A 15,077-nucleotide genomic window follows, 5' to 3' on the forward strand; every position below is an offset into this window, starting at 1 on the left:
GTGTAATAAAACAACTTTGCTATATACGGTGTTTAGGATATATTAGGATATATAGCTTATTGTAAGTCGCACACTCTGCTGTTACAGCTAGATAAAACCATGGGCATGCTCCTGGAATGCAACCCTCCCCCCTTTTTATGCTTTCTATTAAAGAACTAATATATAATGATTGTTAGCAGATGAAATGTGTAAATCCATAATTCTACAGAGCTTAAACTGTGTACTGCAACTTCTTGAGGTTGTCAGCATGAACAGCACAATGCTAGCAGAGCTGTAAATCTTGTAACACTAGTACTGACATTCTTTATTTTTACTTTTGCATGGCTACTAATTAAAATCTTGTCCTGCAGATGCTGAACAGGAATTATTCTCAGATGACGGTTCATCTGTGTCACAAATTCAGTCACAAACTCAGTCCCCGCAAAATATCCCAGAAAAATTAGAAGGTATTCCATGTAGTTTCTCTGAAATATCAATGGCTCTGATAACCTGAGTCATCTGCTCTTTTGCTGGGTTCTTCACACTTGCATGAGGTCAAACGAGGGGAAAAAAAAAAAGTCTTCTTTTTACCAAAGTCTGGGTGGGACTCTATCCAGTAAACTGCTTTTCCAATTTTTTCAAATACATAATTCTCAGAAATGGAAAATAACATGGGGAATATTGAACTTTAGATATTAACAAGGTGGGGGAAATAGATGGTATATTTTGGTTTTACTAAAAGCGTTAAGATTAGATTTTTGACCTAAGGGTTTTTCAGAAAGCTCTAAGAAAGAATTTGAGAACAGAAGTGCTCCAAAGATTTCTGTATGGAACTGCTGAAGTTTTGGAAAGCAGTCTCTGGAGTAAAGTGCAATTCTGAGTGTGTGAGAGTATATATGTGTATACTGTATGTGTAATACAATGTAGGCAGCTTGAGATGTATATGTACCTGGCAGAGATGAGGTTAGCATTTTCAGCCCAATAGCCTTTAATTATGTTTTCAAAGTATTTGTCTGTTTACAACAAGTAGGCATGTGGATAAAGGAGAAAAGTCCCCATCTAAGCACTTTAGGTTTCATACTTTGGATCACAATCCAGACTCCCATCTTTGTTTCAGCTTTGGGGTTGTGTTTTTTTGTTTGTTTGTTTTGTTTTCATGATAATGCACCTAAATAATTGCGAATTTTTCCATTCTCTTAGAAAATCATGAAGATTTCTATACCCAAAATGCCAACCTAATATCTGTGGAGCTACCCGTTGTGGTGGTGAACGGCAAGGAAGATGCACATGATGTGGAAGAAGACCTCACCAAGAGGGTCAGTCAGTTAACCACTAGTAGTACTGTGGAGAGCGTAGAGATTACCATTAAAAGCTCTGAAAAGATAGAAGAGGCCCTGTCCCCTGAAGGGTCACCTTCCAAATCCCCGTCAAAGAAGAAGAAGAAATTCCGGACCCCGTCTTTCCTGAAAAAGAATAAAAAGAAGGAGAAAGTAGAAGCATAAATGCAGTTCTGTTGTGAGGAGATGTTGCACATTTTAAACGTTTAAGTTGACCATTAACAGAGTAGTGTTAGGGGTGTGCAGTAACTGGACTTTTTAACCTAAACAAAAAGGAACTGGAAGAGGTTTTGCTTTAAACAAAACGAAAAAACACCACCACCAAAAAAAAAAGACTTTCATGTTAATTAAAATGAATTCATCTCTCACATAACTGAGTCCAAAATTGCTACGAGGGTTTGAAACATTCATTAGTTTTGTGTAGAACTACACTGTCAGGTGCTCAAATACCATCATAGCAAGATCAAATACCATCGCAGTATGCAGCAGCAAATTCTGCTTGGAGTATTTTGCAGACCTTACAATTTTCAGTACAGTAAAGTCTTTAATAAAGTTACTTAGAGTGATCGCATGAGGGTTTTTTAAAGAAAAAAACACCTGCTTTCTCAATTGGTAACCAGGTCATGCATTTTTGTATTGTGATTTTATGACCATATATTTTATGTTTCTGTACCCCTGTTTGAGTGGGTGCATATTAACAGCACACCTTTAAATCTTTTTTTAAGATTAGATCATGTAGAAATATTATACACTGGCACATAATATTAGGGGAAGAACTGTGTAAGAGAAAGTTTATTTGGAATTATACAAAATGTCTAAGAATTCCATTCATCAATAACTTCTTTGCCAAATACTTCATTTTAGTGAATTATAATTTTTGAAGACTTCTTTTTTATTCTATCAGTTGGGGGGGAACCCTTATTTTTCAAGGAGGGGGGGGGTTTATACGCTTAACATTGATAATTTAGTTTAAGTGGCAAAACAAAAAAGATTTTATATGTTCAAATGTTTCTATACCATTCAGTATAAAAGTATTATAGGCATGTGAACCAAGCATTTAATAGTAGAGTGTATTTAAGAATGCTTGGTTTAGAATATACTTAAGTATAATTCAGGAATCCAGGGAGTTAGAAATCAGAAAGAAAAACATACAAAATTATCGAACTGGATTCATGTTTAAAACTTAGTGTTGGGTTTTTTTCCTCATGGTATTGCTAATGAATGAAGAAAAATAATCTCTTAACATAACCAAATGAAGGAAACAAAACTGTTAAAAGGGAAAGTGAAATAGTAAGAAAATAGGAGGAGACAAAGAAAGTAAAAGTTTGGTGATTATTTTTTTTAAATATATGATATGGATTGTGGGATATTTTTATTAAATCAGCAAAGTGACATTTCCATATTAGAAGTTTTAAATAATTTGTATGGATTCATGTGGAGTGTAACGCTTTTTTGTTGTTGTTGTTCCTTACTTTCATTTGAATTGTAAAAGGGTCTCGTGAGTCTGTGTTGTCCTTTGGATGAACCCAGAGCAAATCAGAGCCTAGTGCCATGGGTAAGGGTAGTACTGCCACTTACTCATTTTTACTGATATTGTCATCTTATTACTTTTACTGTATTGTAAATACAAACTAAGCATAGAAATTAACATAGTTTTCTTCACTGTGTCAAACTGTCTGTAAATCAGTCATCACAGTAGGACATACATTTGAAAGATCCATGTGATTCCCAAATTGCCAGTTGAAATACTATACAGTATATAATTGTTAAATATGGCTGGAGAGTGGTTTGGCATGCAAAAATGTTGATTATAGCATGTTCGGGGGCTGGTTAGCTTTGACCGTGTAAGTGTGATAATGCAATGTTGGAATGGATCCTGGAAACAATTTTCTAGCTATCACTAAATACTGGAATCCGTGTTTTTAATCATAGTGGAAACTTTCAGTTGCTTACTTTGGTTTTTTTTTTGTTGTTGTTCTACATTATTTGTGTTGTATTACAACATATGTAGAAACAGTAACCTGTGAACTACGCTTTTCATAACTTTTTTAAAAATATATCTAAATGAATGCAATGTGCATAAATATTTTTTAAAATGCAACCGTGAACTATTTGCACCTTTTGCTAATGCCTCTATTTACTTGCTTTGGCATAAAGAATGAGCCAGCCAACTCTTGTGTCCTGTGGAAAATATATAAATGTTATCTGAAATTGCTCATAGATGTAATGCTAATTAATGTTAAATCACAAATAAACAGTATTTTAAATAGATGCATTTTGTATGGCAGCCTTTTATTTATACAGGGCTTTTGCATCTCTTGCTTGTAAAAAGCTGACTTGATTATGAACATTACTTCTGCAGAATTTATTCCGAAGATGGGTTTTCCTGGGCTTATTCTGAAAGGTATGCAAGAAAGTAGTCTGATCTTACTGGAGAACAGTTGTTTTCCTTGTCTTAGCTCCTGGAGATGAAAAAGGACGGGCCCATCATAAAAAATAAAAATAAAAAAAAGACACAGCATCATCAGGCAGGGATTTTGAACCCCGGTTGTGCTGGTGCTGCCGGCTTCTGCTTCATCTGTCTCTCTTTGCTCTGCACCATGGGGTTAAGCACGACAGCCTCTACGTGGAGCTCGGCTGGTGTAAGTGCTATGTAAGTACAGAGCAGGGAAATAGCTTCTGGAAATTACCGCTTCTTTCATTTTCGTGATGAAAACAAAAGTATTTTGTGGGAAATGTTTTCATTCAAAGCTGTTTGAAGACATCTGTATCTTGCCCTGCCAGCATATGGTATATGTACTTCAGTGTTTGAGGCAGCAGAAGTTGAAGCGTTACGTTTTTATCTCTCTATCAACTTTGTGATATGTCTTTGAGGACTTTTTGAGAAATGTTAGTTTCCGTTGTCCTTCCACAAATCAACCTTTTGTTTGTTTACAAGAAAGTCAAAATCTAGTCCTCCAAGTCCGGTGACAGTTTCATGAACCTGGTCTTCCTGTGTGGGAGGATAATTTTGGTTCAGCATTTTAAATAAATCTAATCCAAGATTCAAGTAATTTCATACTATCGTTTGTCTCTAGAAGTGCCTGCAGCCTGCTTATAGAATAATAGGAAAATAATAGGAAATAATAATTGCTGTTAGAATGCTTCACCCAAGGAAGTCAGAGCACTATGGAGAAGAAACGTATGCTGTGAGGAATTCCATGCAAGCCAACATCTAAGAACCTTGTGAAGGAAAACAAAGGAATTGTAAGTTGTGCATCTTTGTACCCTTCTTTTTTTGATAAGACGACCTGTATTGTTGTCAGGTGATTGCTTGTGGACTTTTTACAGACTCACCTGTTCTGGAGCTGTGTTACATGGCAAAACAGATTTTGTCTGATTTGCTGCAAAAGTTGTAAGATGTTATTTACTTTAGATCAGGCTTTAGATGCTGCAAGAAGACAGGATAAGTCATGGCTAAGGCTGCTACCAGCCCATTTTGACCAGTATTTTCCTGCCTTTCTAGTTGAGTGATCGTGCAGTGTTGAGCACATAGCATAAATTGGAAATTACTCATTGGAAAGCAGTAATTAAAAGCCACGTGGCAATCACATGAGGGCATTCAGAGAGCCGACAGCCGGGCCGGAGGCGTTGCGTGTGCACGGTGCTGGAAGGCTGGATGCACGCTCCTGGCGGGGCTCTCACAGAGCCTGTGTAAGCTCCTGCTTCTGCAGATCAGCCAAATTTTGCACAGGCTTTTAAGGGAATAGTAAAAAGCACATCGCTAATGTAAAGGTTGCTCAGTCCTTTGCCAGGATTTCCACTCTCTGTTGCAAAGCCAGCAGCAGTGGAAGTTTCTAAAAGGAAAGATTTCTCCACCTGACGTTCTGGCAACTTGTATTTTCCTACAGGTTTGTTCTGTGGAAGTGTTTGATTACATTAGCTTTAAATTTTGTGTGCAGACAGTGCCTGCAAACACAGCCAGGCAGTTTTCACTTGGACCAGTGTTCAGCATGGAAAGCTTCAGTCAGTGGTGAGAACTGGAGGGCAAATGTGGCCACAGCTTGTGTTTCCCCTCCGTGCAGCCTAGCCCTGGTAGATCTACACATGTAGATATTTCATCCTCTAAACACACTACAGTGATGGGGGCTCTACGGGGCCATTATGCTGAGGATAGGGAGAGAAAACATTTCCTTGAGTGAGTTCTCGAAGTCCCTTTGCAATTAATCACTCCTTTTGTCTTTCTGCGTCTGCAGGAGCAATGTGTATTCAAGGGTTCGCACTCTGAAATTTTGGTCGAGTCCCAAAGTCAAACACAACCTCCGAAAGCTGAACGTTCAAGTGGCCGTTAGGTGGCATCAGATTTTCACGTTTGCTACATTTCATTCCCTCCAGTTGGAAAGCCGTTAACAAAAGAGCTTTCAAAGAAAGTATTTTGTTGGAGATTTGGTGGGCATTTTTCCAGTTCCAGCGCAGCGAGATGAAAGCAGACATCTGGATGCTGGACTCATTTTCTTTATTGATTCATTTCAAAATCCAGAAATGGAAGGGGGTTTATCTGGGAGGCAAGACATCCACTTAGCTCAGTGCTTCAGCGACCAACAAAGAACGTAATACATTTTTGCACTTGGAAGCTTACTGCACTGTTCTAAAGAATATCCTGACATCAAATGTCTTCTCTCTTGCAACCTCACCCACAGGCCAGGGGGCTCTCAGTGTTTCTGGATGGCTGGGGTAGAAGAGCTCCGTGGAAAGCGTCAGGGGATTTGTAAGGCAAATTGCATCATGGCAGCTGTGTATCTAGGAAGGGCTACAGTGAAGGAAGATATTTTAAAGTATTAGAAAAATGTGCTGCTTTTGAAGTTCAGCTGCAACAGTTTTGAGGGTTGCACTAAATTCTCATGGCTCTTCAAAACAGAAAGGCATGCTTTGCCACTGACTTAACCCATTTGTGTCTCCTTGCTCTTTGGCAAATAAAACCTGCCAAAGTCACAGCTTAGGTTTTTGTACTTTCTGTGCATCTTAGTCTCTGAGATGTAAATACTCAGAGGCTGATGGCAAGGTGTCGGGAAGCATCACTGTGTGCTTGCCCTGTTTTTAGGCTATTCTCTAAGCATCTCCCTTGCATCTTTGTGAGAAGCAGGATACTGGGTAAGTTGGACCTTTGTGCTGATTTGTTACAGTTGTGCTTCCATGTTAGCCAAACTTGAGAAGGCAATGACTTAGCTGTTAATGCTGATGTTAACTGTTGTGCAGGGAAAAACAGACAGGGTATGAGTAGATAACAGACAGTGGTCAAAGAGGGAGACACTCGAAGTTGTCTCAGTGAGAGAAGAAAAGCAAGTTTGGCTTTAAAAAAAAAAAAGTCTAAGGTGTTGTCAGATGTTTCATACTTGGGATCTGCTTGTAAAAGAAGTCACACAAAGCAGAAATAGTGGCTACAAGTGTTTTCCACATGTGTTCAGCAGAACTTCCTTTCCAGACTGTCTTGCCTGACTTCTCCAGTTTCTCCTTCCTGTCCCCTGTCCACGTTTGCACTGGATCAAACTCAGGGAGAGAAAACCAAAGTCTCAAGCCCATATGTGACAGATGCAGACTCTTTTCCCTCTACGCTCTTATGCTTAGGTGTGATATTAGTGCATCCGTATCATGCAGATGTATGGGATTCCTGAATCACTGAGACTCTCCAACCTCCTCATCAGGCACGCTGCTGAGCCATCTCCTCACGGAGGTCCAAACATTGTCTAAAATTAGGTGCTTAACAGCTAGATTTTTCTCCAGAGGCTGGGCATGCTTGCAGATGCCAGGGAGAGCTGTGGAAGAGCAAGCCGCCGGTTCGGCCGCCCAGTGTGAGGCATCAGAAGCCACGTAATCCTTTCTTGAGGTTGCCTTGTGTAGGGCTGAGCCCCCACTACTGGGCTGCAAGGGGAAGGAGCAGCCTGCGATGCCTGGGGACGCTCCTGGCCCCCTGCCAGCGGCCGTGCGGTGTGTGACAGGGCGGCTGGTGGGGACTCACCTCTTTCCCTCTGTCTTCATTACAGCTGAGCAACAGAGGCTCTGCAAGCTTCAAAGTTTCGCTGAACTCATGTAAACTTACTGAAATCTTATCCAAAGACATGAATCTGCAGAAACCAGGCCATAGCTCCGCTGTGCAGTCGGCTGCCAGGGGAGCTGTTACTGTCATGAGGGCTTTCCAGGGCACCTCAGGGCTCTGCAGGACCAGGCTCCCTGCCAAGGGGCCCCAGGACAGCCCCTGCATCCCACCCTCATACCTCAGAGAGGCTCCAAGGACCGAGGCCTGAGTAGAAGTTTCCCAAATTGCATCTTCTCTGCATGCCAAAAGTAATCTCCAGAGGATGGGGTGAATGCGCCGCAGCACCTGAAGTTAGCAGCCTGTGTGCTTCGCCCTTTCATCTTGGCCACCCCCAGCGCCAATTCCTCTTCAGGTGGGTGGACAAGAGGGAGAAGTTGGCTGTTTGGGAAGTAACCCCCTCCCCAAATACCAGCCACCAGCTTGTTCCAGCGCCTTCGAACACGCTCGCCTCTCTAGCAGGCAGCACCGGAGTGTTTTGGAGTTCAGCACTGACTGTTCCTGTCAGGCCAGACACCTCTAACACCAATGCCTGTAATTACATATGTTGTATGTGTTTGTGTGTGTATACGCATGCTAATTATACCTGCATATAATTAATATATGCAGAGGCATTAAATTATTTGCCTTGCATGGTTCTGGGTGCATAGGCCGGGGAGCAGAGCAGCCCCCTAAACCCCGCCCCTAATCTCACTGAGATCTAACTGAGGCCTTCGCTGTTGCTGTTTTACTGACTGTGGAGGAAAAAACATTAATTGGAGAAATCTGTATTGCACAAAATAATTGAACTGGAATCTCTGAAGGCGATCAGGGCGCTGTGCTGCCTTGCCGTCTGGATGGACGGTGCTGAAGCTGCCCTGAACTGACGGTGGCCTCCCCAGCGGCCTGGGCCCAGGGCTGGGAGGGCGGTGAGGAGGCAGCTGTGGGGACAGAGCCTCACACAGTAGTAGATAAGCGAGGTGGCTACGTGCAGCGTTAAGACCACAAAATGACACTGTGTTAATACAAACTTGTGATGTTGAGCACCTTTAATGCCCTGCATCTCATTCCCAACGCCGCTACAGGCCACAGCAGCTGCCCTGCCTGCCGCAGCTCCCCAGTGACCAAGGCACGCACATGGCGTAACGTCTGGAAAACTTAAATTAAGTGGGGCTCGTCCCCAACAGGAGAAGGAAGGCACAGGAACCTTCAGGCTCCTGACACCTCCTTCCTCCCCACTGCTCTCTTGCTGTGTTTTCAGTCTGTATGAGCTGCCGTGCTGGTCTCGTTAACCCCGAGTGCTGCACAAATTCATTCAGCTGCAGTTGTCACAGGGAACACCTAGTGTGGGGAGTAAAAACGGGAGGGTGTGTTTGTGAGGGTGGGGGTGGATACACATGCATGCAAATATATCTATGCGTGCGTGGAAGCTCCTACAGTTCTCAGCAAAAACAACTTTGCATTTCCATTTCAATTTTCCAGGACTGCTATCTCCCTCAGCCATCTCTCCTGAGGAAAATAATGTTTGTGCGTGTGTTGTGTGTAAAAAAAAAAAAAAAAAAAAAATTAAAAAAATAAATAAATAAAGCAAGTAGATGATTTCCCTGGTCACATGTATTTAATGTTTACACGTGTATATAACATTGTCCTGGGAGCTGCTGCTCACGTAGGCTCTGTGTAGGCTCTGTGCTTGGGGCTCGCTCTGTGCACGCTGCACGAGGCACAGACCAGCTGAGGCAGCAGCTCTGCTGGGTACCCCCGTCGTGCTGATCGTGCGCCCAAAGCCAAGCCAGCACTGTTCTGTGTGTGCCCAAACCCTGCCAGCAAGCCACTGCCAGAGCAGGACCTTATTATCGTGTGGTTTGCTGTGCTGTACGTGCCTATGGTGGTGTGCAATGTGGCAATGAAGCAGACGATTTCATCTCGTGTGGCCTTGTAGCAATGAGATGAGGATGCTGAGTGGTCCAGGGGTGGGAGACTATTGATTCCCCAATAATTTTAGTGGTGATACTGCTTCTCCGAGAGTTTTAAAGTTCACTATGTTCTGGGTGTTTGCAGTCCTTTAGAAGTGATGCTGACCAGTAGCTTCATTTGTATAAATATTTAAGGAGCATTAAAATCCACCCAACTATCTGTGTAACTGTCTTTGTATTGATACTGGGTATCGCCCATTTCTGTATTTTTTTACAATACACAGCTGCATTATGCACAGCCTTGCCCTGAGCCAGGACAAGGAAGTTCATGGTTTGCTTCTTCAGCACTGGCATTGCAAGGGCAGGCTAATAGCTACCTCTCTGGCCCCCTGGCCTCACAGCAGCTGGGCAGATCTCTGCCTGGCCTCAGCACAGCTGCAAGAGGAAGGGCAGGTCCAGCTCCTGGCACAGGAATGCCCCACGACCGTGCTAGAGGCCTCAGAGCATCACGGTACAATGGAACCGAGACCAGAAGTTGAGGCTGGGGGTTGAAACTTTCCCATTTTTGTTCCTTTTTTGTCTGTTTCTGCCAAAGCCCAGGTTCTGAGAAACACTGCGAGTTCACGTGGGCATTGGGGCAGCCCTCCTGGCTCCCGCGTCAAAGACCCTCTGGGCTTTTCGTCTCCTGTGGGGTGGTTCCCAAGCAAAAACCAAGTTACCATTTCCTGTACGTGTACCCACACCCCTAAGGTTAAAAAATAGGAAAGAAAAAAAAATCTTAAAATATCTTTTAGTTCTTTACACCTCAAAATCAGGAAAACAAAAGTTAAAATAGACATCTCTCAAGCCCAAGAGAAGGGAATAGCTGAACTATAAAAAACCATGGCCCTGAGCTGGCACACATCAGTACAGCCCAGGTGTCTTTGGGGGCATTTCTGGGTTCACCCCAGCAGGGAAGCTGGTCGTGTATGTGGGCATCACCTTTTATTTGGTATTTTCCTTCTGCGTCCCAAAGGCCGAGACATCTCTTCACGTCCCGCCCATGTCTGGAGCCACCGGCTGTAAAGGAGACCAGAACCAGATAGCAAAGTTTCCCTGCTCCGCTGCCTTTTCGTGCAAGCTGCGTTTATCTGTATTGTTTGACCAGCAATGGCAAATTACACCCTGTGCAGTGTGTCGTTAGGGAGAGGCAATTAAATACCAACCAAACGAGTATTGCAGCCAACGTGACCGGGGAGAAACAGCTGTAATCTGCATGGCAGCTGGGAAACACGGGCAAAATAGGAACCTTTCCACGCCAGCCTTGGCCCCAGGCTCGGCTGTGCCCACCTGCCCAGGAGAGCATGGAGAGGATGCGAAAAGGGTTAAGGTTTAATGAATCAGTCTCACTGTTGTTTTTTTTCTTTGCAACAAGCCATTTTTCACTTCCACAGTGTGGGTGCAACGTTTAGCCGTGAGGAAGGTGCGGTGCCTGTCCTCTGGTACGGAAGGTGGGAAGAGGAAGGAGAAGGGCAAGCAGCAGGGAAATACCGAAGAGGAAGAAAAGAGTTTAAACTGCAGGAGCGCTGGCACAGGAACAACCGGGTATCAGCTGGCTGTGACCGTTGGGAGCCTGGGAAATTTGGGAAGGGGGTTACACGGTGTGGCTGCCCAGAACAGCAGGAATTGGGCTGGGTGACCAGCAGATCCCCTCCACTTCCACCCTCCCTGTACGACACTAAGCTCTCTGAGGAGCAGCGGGGCCAGGCTATTTGTATGTGAACGTCACGACGCCAAGCAACCGAAGAGGAGCAGAACTGCATCCCTAAGCTGCTGCTGAATCCCCTGGGGCAGTCCCTGCCCACCGCTCCATGCTCATGTCCCAGGGGACCCCGCCACCACGCTGCCTGTGTCCCCAAAAGCTGGGTGCCAGAGCCAGGCTGCTCCCCGCAGAGCCACCCAGACCTGCCGGCAGCATCTGGCAGCAAATCCACCCCCAAAAAATGTTGTTTTCTGCTGGTACCTCACAATTTTAGGCCATGTTTTTCCCTTAAGTGTGGGAAAGAAAAAAATACTTACTCTTTTCATTTCAGTACGATGCATCAACTGCTAGGAAAGACCAAGCGCGCTGAGCAGCAAGGAGCTAGCAAGAGACAAGGAGATCTTGCGCTGGCTTACAGCCCAAGTGAGAAAACGTATGGGCCAACACAGATGCCAGAAAAAAAAACAGGAGTGTGGAGGGCACTTAGTATGCTGGGTGAAAATAGCGAGAGATCACAGCTCCCACCTGTGTAAGGGGCAGGAGGCAAGAACTTGAGGCAGAGTTTGAGGCAGCTTTCAGAGGAGATCACGGAGATGCTTTAGAGCCACTCAAGGACAAAACTGGCGGAGAAGATCTGCCCAGCACACCGCACTGCAGGGACACCCGTTTGCGTTACTTTGCCGCCTGCGAGCCGCCCGCTGTCACGTCAGGAAGACGGGGGTGATTTTTCTCCATTCTCCAGAAAGCCTGGGAATGAGTCATGATGGAGAATGAATTACCTGTCACGTCTTGAAAAGGAGCTTGCTCCGACAATGGCTTGAGGTCAGCGTGGTGGCAAGGGAGGAAAGCTGGCGGACCGGGGAGGGAGAGCAAACTTGTTTGAGTTTGGGGAGCAGCTGGGGGAGTGAAACGCCGGTGTTACAATGGCTTCGTGACAAAGGACTCCATCGGGTGGAGCTGCTCCCATGCATCCCCTCCCTTCAGCCCTGGCCACCTGTGCCCCAGCCTCTGGCGGTGCCCCTAAGTCACATCCCGTTCCCATCTCACGCCTGCTGGGCACCAGGGCAAGCAGGCAGCAAGGGCACGCGGCAGGCAAGGGCCTGACGGGACAGCCTGCAGCCGGTGCTGGTGACACTGCCCCTCAGCACCGACTGGCCTGCTCAGGAGCAGATGTACTCACACTTCGCTGAAGTGCTGCCTACAAAACTTCCTGGATCGGTCAGGAAAGGTCTTCCCTAAAAACCCAAGACAAATCAAACAGGTAGCAAGCAGGAAATGAAAACAGCAAGATTCCTCCCCTGCTGCTTTAACCTTCCAAATGAAGATTGGTGTCTGATTTGTGCCTTGAAAAAGAGGGGAAAAATAGTCTGACTGGAAGACGGAGAAATCCTTTGTCTTTAAACATCTCCTGAATCCTCTTCTTGCCTCGAGCCTTTCCCCCTTTCTCTGTGAACAAGGAAATATTTGATCAGTAATGCTGGTTTCTTCCCCATAAATAAACCGTCCAAGGAAGGAGTGTGAAGGGGAAAGAAGGAGTGCTGGGGAGCGCCTAAGAGCTGGATGAGTCCCAAGCATCCTGAGAAGTGCTGGTACTTCGGTGGACCACTGCACTGGCTCTGGAGCAGCTTTAAGATTTATAGGATTTATAGGAAAGCAGGAAAAAAATGAAATCCAGGATTTCACCCATCTCTGAGCATCGCTCCGTGCTGGCTGGTTTCTGTACCCTGGTGAAATCACACCTGGGCACCCAGGTGAGGAGCCACCCTCCACCTGCGCTCACTTTTGGGCTGGGGCCACTTGGGTGACCGCAAGCAGTGATGCCAATAACCCTTCACGTGCAAGGGCAGATTATTTTGCAAAACAGGTTGCAAATGAAAAAAAATGGATGCCGAGGTATTTGGAAGTGAAAAGACTGGTATCGGAGTGGGAAAAGAAATGCTAAAAGACAAAATGTCGTTCCTCACAGCCGTGGTTCTTAGCACTGATCGAGGCTTCCTGCTGCCCTGCCCTGGTGAAGGCGGTGGTGTGGGGAGTCCCCGGGTCCAGCTGTGAGACCGAGCCTTTAGCAGTCACTCCAGATCCATCAGAAACCTGCTTTGCCTCCAGCTGCTCCAGTCCAGCTCTAGTCCGTGCCACACACACTGTGGCACCACCACCACCATAAAAAAAAAAATAAAATAAAAAAAAAAAGAAATGCGCTAGCCCTCCAAGCCTTTTTTTTTTTTTTTTTTTTTTCTTTCCCACTATCTTGGTACCGCTATCGAGCAGTGAGAAATGTCTGCCCTTGACAGATGGGCAGTGCAATTATCACTTGGAAAACAGGTTCGTCCTTCCAAAAGGGCAGCAGCAGACTGCAGGTGAAATTTTGTAAAAGGATTACGATGGCGTTAGCCATAAAGGAGAGAGAGCAGGTGCGTCCAGGAGACTTTGCAGACCAAAACCCAGAGCTGTTCTGGCCCCCAACCCTTTCACTGCCTCCACATCCCACACAGTCTGTCCGAGGGGTGATTTACAGCCTCCTCCACCTGGGGAGGGCTCGGGCAAGGAGCCCTCACATGCTGCAGCCTCGTTTTGCAGTCACAGCCACCACAGGGGCAGGAGGAAGGGGGCGAGGGTTTGCCGATGGCGTGGGCAGCCGGGCTGTGCCAGCACCTCGTCCCAGCTCGCCCCGGCTCCCCTGAGCAGATCCATAGGTGTGCAGCCAGCCCCTCTGCTTCTGCCCGGCAAAGCAGCTCCGCCACTGCCCTGCGGAGAGAAGGCTGACACTAAAACCTCGGGGGGAGCTCAAAGGTTAAACGACGTAAACAAGAAGGCAAATGAAGAGAGCCCGGCGCAGCTGGCTGCATTTCGACTAACGTGCATGGGGTGCCGGGCTGCGGTCGCTGGGTGTGTGGAGCCGGCGATATTGCAAAACCTTCTCCCTCACTGCTCTGTTTGTGTCCCGTCCTTCCCGTGCACAGTGGGAGCAGAGAGATGGGCCTTGCTGGGATGTGGCATGCCCAGGGGGGCAATGCTGGCAGGGGAAATGTCCATGGAAATGCCCCTGCATGTAAACCAGGCCATATCCCATGGAAACCCCATTTCTCCTGGGTCCATTCCCTTGGAAACCCAGCATCCCAGCCTCTCCTCAGGCCCTCCCCGTGGCAGTGCAGCTACCTCCCTACCCCGCTCCCCAGGGAACATCGCAGCAGCAGGCAGGACAGGCAGGTACGGGCCATGTCCATACAGACAGCTCGGTACGAGGACTGTCCCCGTGACGGGTGTCCAAGTCCCACCAAGGACCCATCATCTGCACAGACCTGTATCCACGTGGGAGCTGTGGTTTGGGGCTGCTACAGGTGTGGGTAGCAGAGCACAAGGACAGCCAGGCCAATTCGGCATCCTGCTGCTGTTGATGGCTGAGAACGAATGCCCAAAGAAATTTAGAAGAAATAGAGCACTGAGGGGCTGGGGCAGTGCCCCCGGGCAGAGCACTGGGGCTGTCACTGGGGCTCAGAGCTGCACAGACCCACCCCATTTCTTGGGGGCACCCGGGGCACCCCGCGGCCTGGCCACATGCACAAGAGCTGCTTGAACAATTCCAGCACAAAGCCGTTCTGAGAGAGTTATAATTCCGATTGCTTTTCTCTGTGGAAGTAACTTAATAATAATAATAATAGTTTTGGAACTAAGCTAATAGGGAAGCATCTCAAAATGGTGATTGTGCTGGCTTCAAACCTGGCGTTGTCACATGGGAAAAAGCAGGACGCTGCACAGCCCTGATTCGAACAGGGCATTACGAGATCCTAGCAGAAGGGCTGTGTACGGTGTACACGGAGGACCAAGAAATGCAGAAGGTAACTGAGGATGCAGACACCAGGCATGTGACCTGAAACCGTGTCTTACCTCAGCTACATAGCGGAGTGAATAAAACAAAGTACATCTGGAGCCCTTGGCCTGCCTGGCTGTATCGCCAGCACAGCCCTGGCTCCCATGCCCGCCCTGCCCGGCTCGGCCCCTCGTCTTCCAGCAGAAATCCTGCTCTGCCTCGCGGACGTGCTGCCGCGGTGCCGAGCAGC

The 15,077-nt window shown here is 46.4% G+C and overlaps 1 protein-coding gene across 15 annotated transcripts in view; it reads left to right on the top strand.

Moving 5' to 3' along the window:
- ADD3 (adducin 3) overlaps positions 1-3,587 on the top strand; it is a 99,481-nt gene extending 95,894 nt beyond the window's left edge. For 11 of the 15 annotated variants that reach the window (XM_040563270.1, XM_040563274.1, XM_040563275.1 and 8 more), the window contains 2 exons: positions 351-446; positions 1,180-3,587. In XM_040563270.1, coding sequence (XP_040419204.1) covers positions 351-446; positions 1,180-1,481 — 398 coding nt within the window. In that variant the 3' untranslated portion in view covers positions 1,482-3,587. The remainder of the gene's footprint in view (positions 1-350; positions 447-1,179) is intronic. The other 4 variants (XM_040563284.1, XM_040563280.1, XM_040563283.1 and 1 more) reach the window with 1 other exon arrangement.
- The last annotated feature ends 11,490 nt before the right edge of the window (positions 3,588-15,077 follow it).

This window comes from Cygnus olor, chromosome 7, assembly GCF_009769625.2.
Source record: "Cygnus olor isolate bCygOlo1 chromosome 7, bCygOlo1.pri.v2, whole genome shotgun sequence".
Classification (NCBI taxonomy): domain Eukaryota; kingdom Metazoa; phylum Chordata; class Aves; order Anseriformes; family Anatidae; genus Cygnus; species Cygnus olor.